At 43.0% G+C, this 12647-nt stretch overlaps 3 protein-coding genes across 10 annotated transcripts in view; 2 read left to right on the forward strand and 1 right to left on the reverse strand.

Annotated features, from left to right (window-relative positions):
- Positions 1-1498, forward strand: part of MDN1 (midasin AAA ATPase 1) — a 93563-nt gene extending 92065 nt beyond the window's left edge. Inside the window, exon 102 of the mRNA XM_069011160.1 lies at positions 541-1498. Coding sequence (XP_068867261.1) covers positions 541-729 — 189 coding nt within the window. The 3' untranslated portion in view covers positions 730-1498. The remainder of the gene's footprint in view (positions 1-540) is intronic.
- Positions 1499-1569: 71 nt separating this feature from the next.
- LYRM2 (LYR motif containing 2) lies at positions 1570-2991 on the forward strand. The gene is made up of 3 exons (XM_069011159.1): positions 1570-1701; positions 1857-1997; positions 2591-2991. The coding sequence occupies exons 1-3, from the start codon at positions 1585-1587 to the stop codon at positions 2669-2671; spliced, it is 339 nt and encodes a 112-aa protein (XP_068867260.1). The 5' UTR covers positions 1570-1584; the 3' UTR covers positions 2672-2991.
- A 1797-nt stretch (positions 2992-4788) lies between these two features.
- The window catches only part of ANKRD6 (ankyrin repeat domain 6), an 89616-nt gene continuing 81757 nt past the window's right edge, over positions 4789-12647 (reverse strand). For 6 of the 8 annotated variants that reach the window (XM_069011156.1, XM_069011152.1, XM_069011153.1 and 3 more), the window contains 4 exons: positions 10944-11096; positions 10274-10387; positions 8178-8520; positions 4789-7072 (listed from right to left, as the gene is read on the reverse strand). In XM_069011156.1, coding sequence (XP_068867257.1) covers positions 6513-7072; positions 8178-8520; positions 10274-10387; positions 10944-11096 — 1170 coding nt within the window. In that variant the 3' untranslated portion in view covers positions 4789-6512. The remainder of the gene's footprint in view (positions 7073-8177; positions 8521-10273; positions 10388-10943; positions 11097-12647) is intronic. The other 2 variants (XM_069011158.1, XM_069011157.1) reach the window with 1 other exon arrangement.

The following is a 12647-nucleotide window of genomic DNA, read 5'->3' on the forward strand; positions in this document are numbered from 1 at the left end:
AGCTTTATTTATTTCTGAGCTGCTACACTGAGCAACTAAGAAGTTACTTTACAAGAAGCACAGCTGGAGTTTAATCTGATTTTTGTCTTTGTCGTATCTGTTGAAATACTATGAAGTTTCTAAAGAATCTTTTATTAGAGCACTGCACAAATACGAGTTGAACTCAGCACTAAAGAGCTTACAGACTCTCTTGGGAAGGCATCAAATTAATAGAACTAAAGTGCCAACAATAAAATCATAAAATGCTATGAGAAGACAGAATTTATTTACAGAATTTGCAGAAGCTTAAGCTTAGTCTCTTCTAGCCTGTAATTCATAGATTAGTACACTTTTATCTAAAAGGGCAAAAGCATTTACCTGATTTATGTTCAGCTTCTGATCTGATTTACCACTGAACACTTACAGCTTTTAATCTTAAAAGTATTTTATTAACTTTTAACCTAATGGGGGAGAATTGTAAGTACTTAGAAAACAGGGTAAATTCTATCAGTGATCATAGAATATGTCTCATTTAGTAGTAACATCAGTACTTTTTTACAGGATTCTATTTTGGACATTAAAGTACCCATATTCAAAGGACCTGGAGAATTGCCTGAAATCAGGTCTTACATGGAAGAATTCCCATTCCCATTCTACATGATCCTTAGAGATGTGAATGCGCTCCCAGAAACTCTGAGTGATGCCCTCAGACAGTGGTTTGAACTGGTGACTGCTTCTGACACTCTTTAGACTTTGGAGACAAGGTCAGGACCCGATTGCTGCTGCTGAACCGCTGAAATACAAGAAACTGCATTTCACTGGAGGGGTCACAAGGCTCTCCTAACTGGGATTATCCTGTGGGAGTTGCCCTGGGGCAGAGACTGTGTAAGAACAGAATGGTTTGTGTGCTTCCTCCCAGGAGTGTCAGAGGACAATTATGCACTGGTGAGATTGCCTCCTGCTATTCCCACAAGTAATGTAAAACCTGTCTCAACTCCTCTTGTAATAATTTATTACCTTAAAAAAAAAAAAGCATTTGTAGTATTAACAGAGGTAAAATTATTCCTGCTGCTCTCTCCCTGCTGCTGTAAGTAAAACCAGTCTTGCTCCTGGAAAAGCATTTTTGCTTTACAAGTTGAGGTGTCTTGCAAATAAAGCCTTCTTTAGTACCATGTGGAGATGCCTCTGGGAAGGCGTGGGGAGCAGGGGCGGCAGATGGTTTTGAACAACCAAAAAATAAGTACTTGAATACTTGAAACTATTCTGCGGTTTTAACACTTTTTTTTTCTTTAATCATTTCTGATTTTTGCCTGACGATACCAGCAGGGACTTTTCCGAATCATGTCATATTCTGATCCCTGCCTTACCAGTTTACACTGTGGAATTTACCCCTGTCCGAGGCAGGCGTTGGGGATGTTTCATAAATCCGGTGTCTTAGAGCACGGACGGGATTTTTCATTGCAAAAGCTATGCATCTTGTATCGTCTGCAGTAATAAAGAGAGGTACCGCTCTTTGTAATTACGACGTCCGTGCCTTGAATTGATCAAAGCTTAAATAAAGGGAAGGACGGTGCCCCTGCCGGGTCTCCTGGGACGACGCAGGAAATGGCGGCCTTGGCCCCGCCCGCGCGGGGCGGGCTCGGCGGCCCCGTGGCGGGGCAGAGGCGGAGCCGCGTCATGGCCGCCGGGCGCCTCCCGCCGGGCGCACTCACCCTCAAGCAGGTACGGGTGGGCTGGGGGGCTCGGGGAAACTGCGTCCTGTAGGTACGGTGGGGAACTCGGTGGTTGTTTAAATATCCCTCCAAGCAAAGCCGCCGAGGGTGCAGCTCGCAGCACTGTCCTGGGGCAGCGGGCAGACTTCCATCTCTCCTTGCCAGTTCCTGAGGCGGCAGCAGGTCCTTCAGTTGTACCGCAAGATCCTGCGGGCTATCCGGGAGGTTCCTGCTGAGCAGGATCGCCGCTACTTAAAGGACTGGGCCAGGGAGGAATTCAGGAGAAATAAGGATGCTACAGAAGAGGTGAGGATCGGGAACCCGCAACTCTGATCGCCTGCCCTCGGGAATGGTCACTGCCATGTCCTGTCCTGTGTCTCGGGGGTTTGTTTTATAGGCGTCGCTTCCAGACTGCTGAGAAGACTCCAGTCCTCTGCTTCCTAGTTCTTCCCTTTTTCTAGCCAGGGCCCAAGGAATTGGTGGCTGAGTTATGCAAAGCCTTGGAGTCCTTAGATAATGTTGAGAGAAACACCCACCTGCTCTGTAAAACCCATCTCCATAATACCCGTGCGCAGTTCTCATTACTGAGCTTGCAAAGGCAGTACACACAGAGGCATATAGGAAACATTATTAGCAGTTTGAATCCTGTTAAAAACTGCATTTTAAAGCAAAGCCACAGGCATGAATATCATTAAGGAACTAGAGGAAATTAATCGATTTATTTACCTGGTTTTTAACCACCTCAGAGACTGTAATGTTACATCACACAAAGAAGTAGATGACAGCAGTGCCAGTAAGAAATTTTTGTATTTTAATGCATTAGAAGTCTGCATGCTTGGGTAAAACCTGTGCTGTGTATGGGGGGTGTTCATTTCACTAGATTCCATTCTATTTTACAGGATGCAATCAGGATGATGATTACGCAGGGCAACATGCAACTTCAGGAACTTCAAAGAACACTTAAACTGGCAAAATCTTGATCTTAATTTTATTGACAGTTTGCTTTTCATCTGCTGCAAATAAGCACAGTGTTTTTTCCAGAATGTGGTTATAATGGCAGCTTTGCTGGCAACCTGGTAATGTTTGAAGGAGGAATCTACCACAGTGGGGGTTTTGTTTTTTCCTCTTCCTCATCCACTTCTCAGTTTGGCTACCCTCAAAAGTGGAAATCACTTGGACACAAAAGACTTTAAAGATCTGCATGGATGATGTAGCATGTGCTGCAGGAAAAGCAGAAAGCACCAAAAATTACAACAGCTGTATTAATGCCAGTGAAATGGAAAATAAATATATGCCAGATTATTGTCTGCTTTTTACTGTGGTAACTGTAAGTGGTAATATTCACAATAACAGCTCTTCATGTACCATGCCAAGGATTTTCACCCAAACTTGTGATTAAAAAAAAAGAATTTAGGATAAATAAATTGGCCCGGAACAAACATCATCTTAATGTTCTGTGTGTAGATGTTGATTTTCAGTAGTAGCTGAATAAAACTTAAAAGGGGAGGTCTTTATATATGAAAATGGGAGATTTTAGTCCGAAACATTTATGACCAAGTACCTTCAAACTAGTATTTAAAAGTCAATATATAAAGAAGAATTAGAGGTAGAAAATACTAACTGCAAATGTTGTGGTTTGTTTATTCAAATGTTATACTTCTCCATTTCTAATTGTTAGCTTGCAACTGTTGTCGCTTTCCTTGAGCTGCAGTGTATCTTTTTTTTTTTTTCCCCATATAATTTAAAAATGCCTGGATGAGCTGGGGATTTTCTTCACGTAACCAGACAGGCAGCAGTAGATAGATGCATGACTCTTTTAGGTGGTGATTCCAAGAGATGCAGGAACTCTTCCGTCTCCCACTCCGCTATTGTACTTTCCTTAGGGAACACCCCTGCTTCCCAAGGTGGTTTGCTGCAGAGTTGCTGAGCTGGACAGACTGGCAGCAAATCCAGTAAAGTATCACCATTGGCACCAGGGAAAGGACAGGACAGTATTCCAGGATACAAGACAAAGACCCCAGCTGGAAGCAGGAACTGTGGTTCAGATTTGTATAGACTGAATCCTCTGAGCTTCAATCAGTCTGTGAAAAATATGTATGTAAAAATGCTTCATTAAAATTTTACATGTTGTTAACATTTTCTGGTAGAACACACTGACAGAACATTTGTGTGTTGGGGATTTATTTTTCATGTTCGGAGAAAGTTCTGCTTAGAAAGGGATTTTGACTGAACAAGCCATAACCAATGTTGGCTGTTACCACAGTAGCCTTTCAGCCAGTGCTTGGATTTCTCTTCCTTAATCAGGAGGCTTTACCCTGCTGCTTCATGACTGTGCTTTCCTTTTGGAACCCAGAGCCTGCATTACTCCTTTGACTCCCACTTCATACATTTCCAGGTTGTGGGCATGTAATCCAGAGCTAGGACTGACAGGCAGATGCTGACCTCTTCAGTGCTGCTGCCCTTCAATCTCTACTCTTCTGTGGGCTTGCCAAGATAATGTTGGCAGCCAGAAGCCTTAAGGAGTCCAAGTACAGCCTGTGAGGGTAAACAAATTTACCTGCAGAGAAAGGTAGGTAGATCATGCACGTGTTTTGAGAAGTCCTTCACAACTGTGAAGAAGGGAGGGGTATAGAAAGGAATTAGCAGAAAATGCTTCCCTTTTACCATGCACTCATTGGCTTCAGAGAACCTCTAAAATCAGTAACCTGCAGCCAGGGTACTGCCTTAAATTACTTGGTAATTACTTGGATTTACTTAGAAGTACTTGGACCTATGACTTTGGTAGTGTGGTCTGTATGGGAAGTAGAGCAGCTAAAGCTGCAGCCTCTCCTTGAGCTTGGCAAGCTCAGGGCATGTGTGTGATCAGTGCACAACTCAGCCCTGTGCCTGTAACTTCTGAAATGGGGGCCGGCACCAGCCAACAGACAGCCCTCAGTCCCTGCAGCCTCCCTCAGCACAGATGGCAGACTCCATTTCCATTTTTTATAACCACAAACAAAAAGCTTAGAAGTTGAAAGTCCAATCTTCTGCTCCCCCTTCCAAGTCAAGCGAGGGGACTGTGTCAGTTTTCTCTGGCTAGAAAACATTACACCACACATTTCTGAGCAACACTTACTTTAATTGCTTGGCAAAACATCAGCTTCATCCAGGTGATACAAAACTTCAATAGCATGCTTCTGCATTCCTACTGTAGCTTAAACAAAACTGTAAACATACCAAAGTGTCTATAGTAGACTACAGAAGTCAGAGCAATAAAACCAGGATTTCCATAGCTGCAGATACACTTGTTGTGATAGTGCAGTGATAGGAACTTTAAAAATATTGTTATATAATATGACTTTTTTTTGCTTTATACATCTGCTAAGAAGACCAAAGCTTAATTACTAATTAGTGAATGGTGTTCTTCAACACTGTGAAGTATTTTGTATTGATTTTAGAACTCCTTAGTCCAGAAAAAAAAAAGTCTTCTTCTCCTTGGCATAACAGTACGATCCTGTGTTGGAACTGATTCTGAGCAGTTGTTCTATCATGATCTGGTAAGTAAACTTCTAACAGAATTTGATGGAGCCTTCTCAGAGGTATAAGGAAGAAACTCTAAAGGGGTGCAGATGCAATGAGTGACAGTGCTTCTGGATTATTTGGAGTCTGTCAGCATGGAAGGCATGGGTCAATGGAAGTTCTGATTTTATAACAAAACCTCGATAAAACCTTTAAAATGTTGAGTTCTGTTTTGTGGGACTGTTTGTCCTAAAACTTGTAGACTCACCAGGACCTGGTCTCCATTTTAGAGATACAAGGGAAAAAAACAGAGAGAGGAATCATTCAGAGGTACAAAGGTAGAGAGTCTGGACAAGGTGCCTGGGAAAAAATCCTGACTGCAGAAAAATAAACATTTGAATACAGGGAACCAAGCTTTCACTTCCTTAGATAAGGACTTTTTCAAGCTTCTGCAATAGTAGAGAATTCAGCCATGTGCTGCTTGAAGGAAAAGAGATTTATATAAAAATTACACCTAACAAATAGACCGCGCTGCGCTTACAGTAAAATACTTTGCCATCCATGCCCTAAACAAAAGTTCTCAGTCACATTACTGGAGTACAGCCCCAACAATAGTGTAACCACAAGGAGCTCTGCAACCAGGACACCTTAAGACAAATCTGATTTAGCACTTGTTTTAGTAATGGAAAACCAAGAGAAAAGCAAAGTGGTAGCTGAAGCCTCTGTATCTAATGGGATGAGCCGCCTTGGCATCTCCCTCCATGGTTGCCTGCCGTCTCCCAGCTGGAAGCCTGCATCTGTCACCCACCTGGGCTTGTAATTGGAGTGGGTTCTTTAGCTTCTCTCCACTGACTAGAGAGAAGCCCTGGGAGTATCTAAAATAGGATCAATAGCCCTCCCATCACTAAGTAATTCTGTCAAAAGCTTTCAAACATCCTGGATTTATTTCAGTACTGGTATCATCACACATTTCCATGTAGCATACAGTGGAACCCGCTTGCCTGTGTCCTGTGTGGAAGTAAGGGAATTCCCTTTTCAGAAAGCAGTTTTGGTTATTAATGCAGTTTGGTTTCAAGCAGCATCTGGAAACTGAGAGTGCAATATTAACAGACTCTTAGAAATAATCTGCAGCATCTCTTTGTTATCAACAGAGTTTGCATATGAACTCTCCTCAGTTGTGGAGCTTCCAAAGCTATTTCTACTCCTGAAAAAGAGTGTTTTGTTTGGATGTAACAGGCACTACAAATACCTATCAATATTCCAAATTCCCATACGGCAGGTTCCAAAATTAGTCCTGTTGCTTGAGTACCTGCCTGGCAGATGCTAGCTCTCTTTCTGCACCTTAGTCCTTAATTTGCAGAGCTCCTCTTCTAAGCATTTGATGTGCTCCTTGAGTGCAGCTTTGTCTTGCTGCGCTCTCTGGTTCGCTTGGCACCGGGCTTCTTCTATCTTCCGCTCGTACCACTTCTCCATCTGCGTGGACACGGCCTCAAAGAAGTACTGGGTAATCTCCAGAGCCTGGGAGGTGTCTCTGAGCGGAGGGGCAGGTGGGGCCGAGGGCTGCTGCTCCTGGCCAGGCTGTGCCCCGGTGTGGTGCAGAGCTTTGTGCCTCGACTGCCCACTTTTGCTGGACTTCTTTGTCTGAGTTCCTTTGTCAATGAAGTAGCCGCTCTGCGGTTCAGTCTTTGCAGGTTCAGTCAATGGCTGCAAAGCAGCTTGAACTTTAATGTGTCTTAATTTGGAGCCCAAAAGCTCAGAGGAGGGTAGCTCCTGCTGGAACTTGTGGAACGTGCTGGCACTCACAGCTCTGTCCTTTGGCCTGACATCTTGAGAAGGGGCAGAAGAAGAAACTGGTCCGCCAGCCACTACCTGTTGCTCTGTACCTATAGAATAAATTATACACAATATATTAAGAAAAGCTCTGGGCATTTATTTTAGCACTCAGAAGACCTCGGTGTTTAATGAATTATGTGGTTTTGTGTGAACGTTGTAGAGGCTTGTATTAATTTATCATATGTTCACAGTCAGGTGATGTAATAGAAGTCATTAAAAGAGAAAAGCTGGCCAAGGCAGGGAGGTGCTGCATTGCAGCTGTGGGGCTACAGATGGACAACAGGCAAAGGACATAAATATTAGGCAAAAATTCCTCACTGTGAGGGTGATGAGGCACTGGCACAGGTTGCCCAGAGTTGTGGATGCCCCATCCTCAGAAGTGTTTTCACTTTTGAGCCTTTTCCTCAAGGCCAGGATGGATGTGGCTCTGAGCAACTTGGTATAGTGGAAAGTATAGTTGTCTCTACCCGTGGCAGGGGGGTTGGAACTAGACGATCTTTAGGGTCCCTACCAACCCAAACCATTCTGTGATTCTGTGACTTCATTGGAGGGACATGTAACAAGTATCAGTCTAGACTTCCAAAGTAGGTTATGTCTGCTGATATTTATGAACTCCCTGCTTCTATAAAACTGGAAGTCCCAGTAATTTTGGAAAGGTCACACATGTTGATGTTTTTGAACTGTTCCAATGCAGAACAGCTCACACTCAGGTACCACAAGATCTCTTATGAGCCTTTCTAGTTTGATGGGGCATCCATGTCTGTTCACTTTGCATAGTGTTTAGGGGACATATACATTGTATGTTAGAGAAGCCAGGGCTCTGACAGCATTCTACTTGGCTGTGGAGACCTGGCCGTTCTGCACATCTCATTTTTGTTTTTTTTTTTCCCTCACAAGCTTCCAGGGCCAAGAGTTATTCAAAGTACCAAAGCACTTTTGCTTCAAAGACACAGTGGAAGCATTAGGAAGAGTCACTGGAATTCCACCCAGCCACATCTTAAAATATTCCCAGTGGCTGCCTTGAAGTGTATTCAAATCCCAAGACATGAGGCATATGAATGGGGGAAAGCACACCACCAGAATTATGTGGTGTTACTAACGCAAGGATCCCTCAGTGAATGCGCTCGCCCTTGAATGGATATGACATCTAAGTACCTGACGTGGTTGTACCCAATGCTCCATCTTGTTTAACGCAAAAGTGTTGCCCAAAGCTTTGTTCTGGCATCTGGACTCTGCTCCTTCCCCCATCTTCCAAGAGGCTATTTGGAAGTGTGATATAGGAATGCTGGTGGGAGCCCTCTGACTGCAGCACAGGCTGGTTGGCTTTACAGTCCTTGGCACTGTGGGGGTTGTTGTCAGTATCCAGGGTCTCAGTGAGAGACTCACAAGTGGACAAAGTTGATTTTGGCCTTGATGACCTGGAATCTCCAGAAAGCTTGAGCTCCAGATTCTGAATCTTCAACAAGCACCAGGTCTTCAGCTCATCAACCAAGGAAATCTATCAGAAAGAGACTGTAAATTACATGATCCTATGATGAGATCCCATGGTTCCTGGGCTGCTGAGGACATGTGGCAGGGACAAAGAGAAGCATGCTGGGTATCTATGAGCTTAGACTCCCTGTTCAAATGTACATGCTGCCACTGGGAATATTTAAAGGACTGCCGATCAGAAAAGGTGGAGAACTATGCACTAGCTAATGAAAGGCAGCCTCTTTTAGTCCAAGCTACCACTCTTAGATGTGAATATGCTACTTCCAATGCAACTCTGATGACTTGTTTAATCATACAGTCAATGATACTTTCTAAGTGCAAGGAACACCACATGGTCGTTTTTTTTAAGAGTGAAATTCAAATTAGATGCTTCTGGGGGACAGCTTTATACAATTACCAGCCTTTGCTTCTCTCACCATTAATCACCTTCATTCATTCAGTGATGAATGAGAGCCCCCCACTATATGATAAATCACTAACAGCTTTCAGATTACACAGATGCTTAATAAGTGTCAGCTGCAGATGCATTTAAATAATTTAAAACAGGAGTAGCTCTTTTCACCCTGTTGTTCATATGACATCATGAATTTAGGTCAGGCCCTCCTAGGCACAAGGATATTTAGCCAGTGTGTTTAGTAAAGCCCAATTCTGTTTTTTCAGTTGTTTCAATTAGACCTAACTGAGCCAGAACAGCTGACATCACTTAATTCAGTTCACCTGATGTATCACTCCAGCATTTTGTTTCTTAAATGGAGATTACAGGGAGATGGAGCACAAGCCTAGATGTTCAGAAGCCAGTAAAATACTTATGTCTCTTACAAAATAAAAATTAAAGCTGCCTTAGTTTGGTAAGTACTTTTCTTTGGAAAAGAGTGTTTGCTGGATGTTAGACCCAAGTATCTTGATCAGTATCTTATGCAAGGATTATCACAGCTGTCAGTCTTTTTACATGGATTTGGAATGGTCTTACAAACACTCATGACCTTTTCCTAACACAAAGTGTAGTTCTCAATTCTTGGAAGAATACCAATAATGAGAAAACAAACTGCCTTTTAAATTCATCTTTGTGAGTGGAGAAACACAAATTTCTCAGCAGGTTTTAAATGGTGAGTTTTTGCAGAAGCTGGAAGGGCAAGAACTGGATCTCTGTGGGAGCAGTTATTCTTGTACTGCTGGTTGAACAAGCATACCAAAAAAGACTTTCCCATTGTCAGTAATACACAGCTTGGAGATGATGCCGTGTTGCTAACATCAGAGGAAAGAACTTCAGCCTTTTAATACATGGGGGGAAAAAGATCATATGGAGAAGAAGGGAGAGATTCCCAGGGCCCACAACCAAATGAATGAGAAGGAAAAGGAACAACACAGATCTTAGCCTTTTTTACTGTTTGGATGTGTTCCTGCATATGTCCTCTAATGAAGCAAAAGCTGAAAGCACAACTGTGAAAAATTTAGTGGTAGAAATGTTTGCAAATCACCGTGTTAGAAAAATGGTATTTTGTTGTAGATCCCACACTAGAGACACACCAAATTAAATTACAGCAGTGGGACTGGATTTCACATTCCTCATTTCTAATGCAAAAACTTCATAAATTTGGTTGAGTGACTAAGATGGTGGATAGGAATAATTCAGTCTTTGGTGCTCTTTAACCTGTTTGAACAGAGGAGACACATCTGATATTTTCTGCCTGCCAGAATGAAACTCCTGAGCTGAGCTGCCAGGGGATGAGCTAAGAGGGAGTAGTTGTTTCAAGCCCTACCTGCCGTTTCTCCCCCTCACTCTTCTCCAGCTCCGTGTGCTGCTGCAGGCGGTGAAGGCACTCTGTCCTCTCTGCCGACAGTCGCTCAGCCATAAGCTTGTCCAAAACACGCAGCTGTGGGGGAAAACAGTTCAGCTGAGATCATCATGTTAGAAACCAAACTCCCATCTGTGAACCCTGTAAACCAAAGTACAGTCTTTCAGTCTTCATTTCTAGGAATGCTCCCAACTACAATTAGATGTAGCTTGCAAAGAGGTTCAATCACAAAATTACCAATTAATAACTACTAAATTAAAAATAAAAAGTAATTTAGATTATCTTGAATGTCAATCCATACATAATTCAGCAAGTGGGATTTTGACAACTATGAACTGACCAGCCATAGGGCTGCCTTTTTTCCTTCTTAATGCCTCAAGCCCTTAAGTTTCCTTGTCTAAAGAAGCACCAGAAGCCACTTAACACATTCAGTGTTTTTTTTTCTCAAGACCCTAGTTCGCAACATCATTTCCCAGTGGAATGTCACAGTTCCCTGGACTTGAGCATTAAGAGTTCAGGTTTGCTTTTACAACACAAGAAGCAAAAAATGAATCATTACAATGAAAATATTAATTAAGTTGAGGATATGTTTCTAAATCATATGGACAAGCAGACCTTCAGGTCATAGTCTTACTTGATGTTGAGTTTTGCTTTCCATCTGGCCCAGCTTAATATTCATCTTATCTTGTACTGTCCCAAGCTCAGCTTTTATCTCTTCCACTGTTGCCTCCAGCTGATTCTCCAGTTTATTTATCAGGGGCTCACAACGACATCCATTTATGGGTGCCTGAAAGGAGTGATGATATATTTACTTGCTACACCCCACCACCCTCTTAGCACACTTGGACCATTATCACAGCCTCCTTCAGTCAGTCTTGGGTTCTTCTATCCCATGTACTGTATCTCACCCTCCTGACAGTATCTTACAGCAGCTCAGCAAATGGGCTGTTAGTTGAAAAAGCACAGCCTACACAAGGATTGATCTGATGTGTGTGGACACACCCAAACACACAGCAGTGTTGATTTCACTGGGGCTACAAGCAGCACTGTGCTCAGACCCTGTGTGCTGGCTGAGGGAGTACATCACAGGCCTATACCCTGTGTCTCAATGCTGTAATTCTCAATTGTAAAAAAAAATCTGATTTTGTGGATTGTGTGCATTTGCTTTTTAACCTAATGCCAATAATGTGCTCTGTCCTTTTTTTGGTACTGAATGGCAAGGCCCTCGCTGCTTTTGTCTGCCCTCACCTTTCTGGCATTCAGCTGCCCCTTGCCTGCTGGGCACTCCTCTGCCTGCCTTTGACTCACCTGACACCATCCCATGGCCCCTCTGCAAGGGCAGCTGCACTAACCACATTTAACTCTCTCAGGGAGATGCTCACAAAAGGGTCCCTTAAGCAAGGACAGCTAAACCTCATCAGCTTCCTCTGCAGCCCAAAGGCAGAAACTGGCTCCTTCAGGGGCTGTACCAGGAGCCCAAAGCAGCTGCTCTGAATCTGTCTGCAGAGAAGCCTCCCCATCTTCTTTAGCCCCGCAGCAGTGTTTCATAAATTGGGGGTTATTCCCTTGCCAGGGAAAGGTGGGTGGTTTGCTAAGTACTAAGGAAAGCTTCAGAAGTACATGTACTTCAGAAATTATGTTTGCTATTCATGGCCTCAGGGCATCAAAGAAGACAGACAAGCAAAAAAGAAAAGGAGAGAGGAGTGTCATGTATTTCAGGAAAAACTGTATGGGACTCTAGCTCTATTAAGCTAATCCTTGTGAATAGATGAGATTTGTATACAAATCTTTTCTATCTGCTTTCTGTACCTCTCTGCTCCCCAAGTCCTTCCTATGGCCCATCAGATCCCCACGGCAGGGAGATACTCCTTTTAATATATGAAAGGTTCTCCATCCTTCCTGATGTCTGCTAGAGGATAATTCCATAGTGTCCCTGTCTGGAAATTTCTCAGACATTACACCGAGAGGTTGGAAAGCAGTAAACAGCCAGTAAAACCTTTGAAGTCTGACTTGAATGATCTTCAGAATCTCCTGAAATTCTGAACTACAGGAAGGGACTAACAAGAGATGATGGATGGATGTGAGAAGCTAAGGAAATGAAAGGATAGACCTCATAGGAGTACAGGAGGGCAGTATTAAGAAAACAATAATACAGCTGTCTACCGTGTCTACAGGATAATTTAATGACTGTTTTTATGCTTTCCTATAAATGTCTACTGGTAATTAACTGCATAATAAAGTGACTAAAATATCATTCTCCAAACTAGAATAAATGCACATGGGCTAGTAGCTCCAGGTTTATTTGTTTACCAGTTTCTATAGAAATCCTGCCCCCAGT

This window comes from Aphelocoma coerulescens, chromosome 3 (genome assembly GCF_041296385.1).
Source record: "Aphelocoma coerulescens isolate FSJ_1873_10779 chromosome 3, UR_Acoe_1.0, whole genome shotgun sequence".
Classification (NCBI taxonomy): domain Eukaryota; kingdom Metazoa; phylum Chordata; class Aves; order Passeriformes; family Corvidae; genus Aphelocoma; species Aphelocoma coerulescens.

Bases quoted from the DNA above. Each gene is read 5' to 3' on its own strand.
- LYRM2 (XM_069011159.1), top strand. From the start codon at position 1,585: ATGGCGGCCTTGGCCCCGCCCGCGCGGGGCGGGCTCGGCGGCCCCGTG. The intron at 1,702-1,856 runs GTACGGGTGGGC...TCTCCTTGCCAG, and splicing joins GCGCACTCACCCTCAAGCAG to TTCCTGAGGCGGCAGCAGGT. The intron at 1,998-2,590 runs GTGAGGATCGGG...TCTATTTTACAG, and splicing joins ATAAGGATGCTACAGAAGAG to GATGCAATCAGGATGATGAT.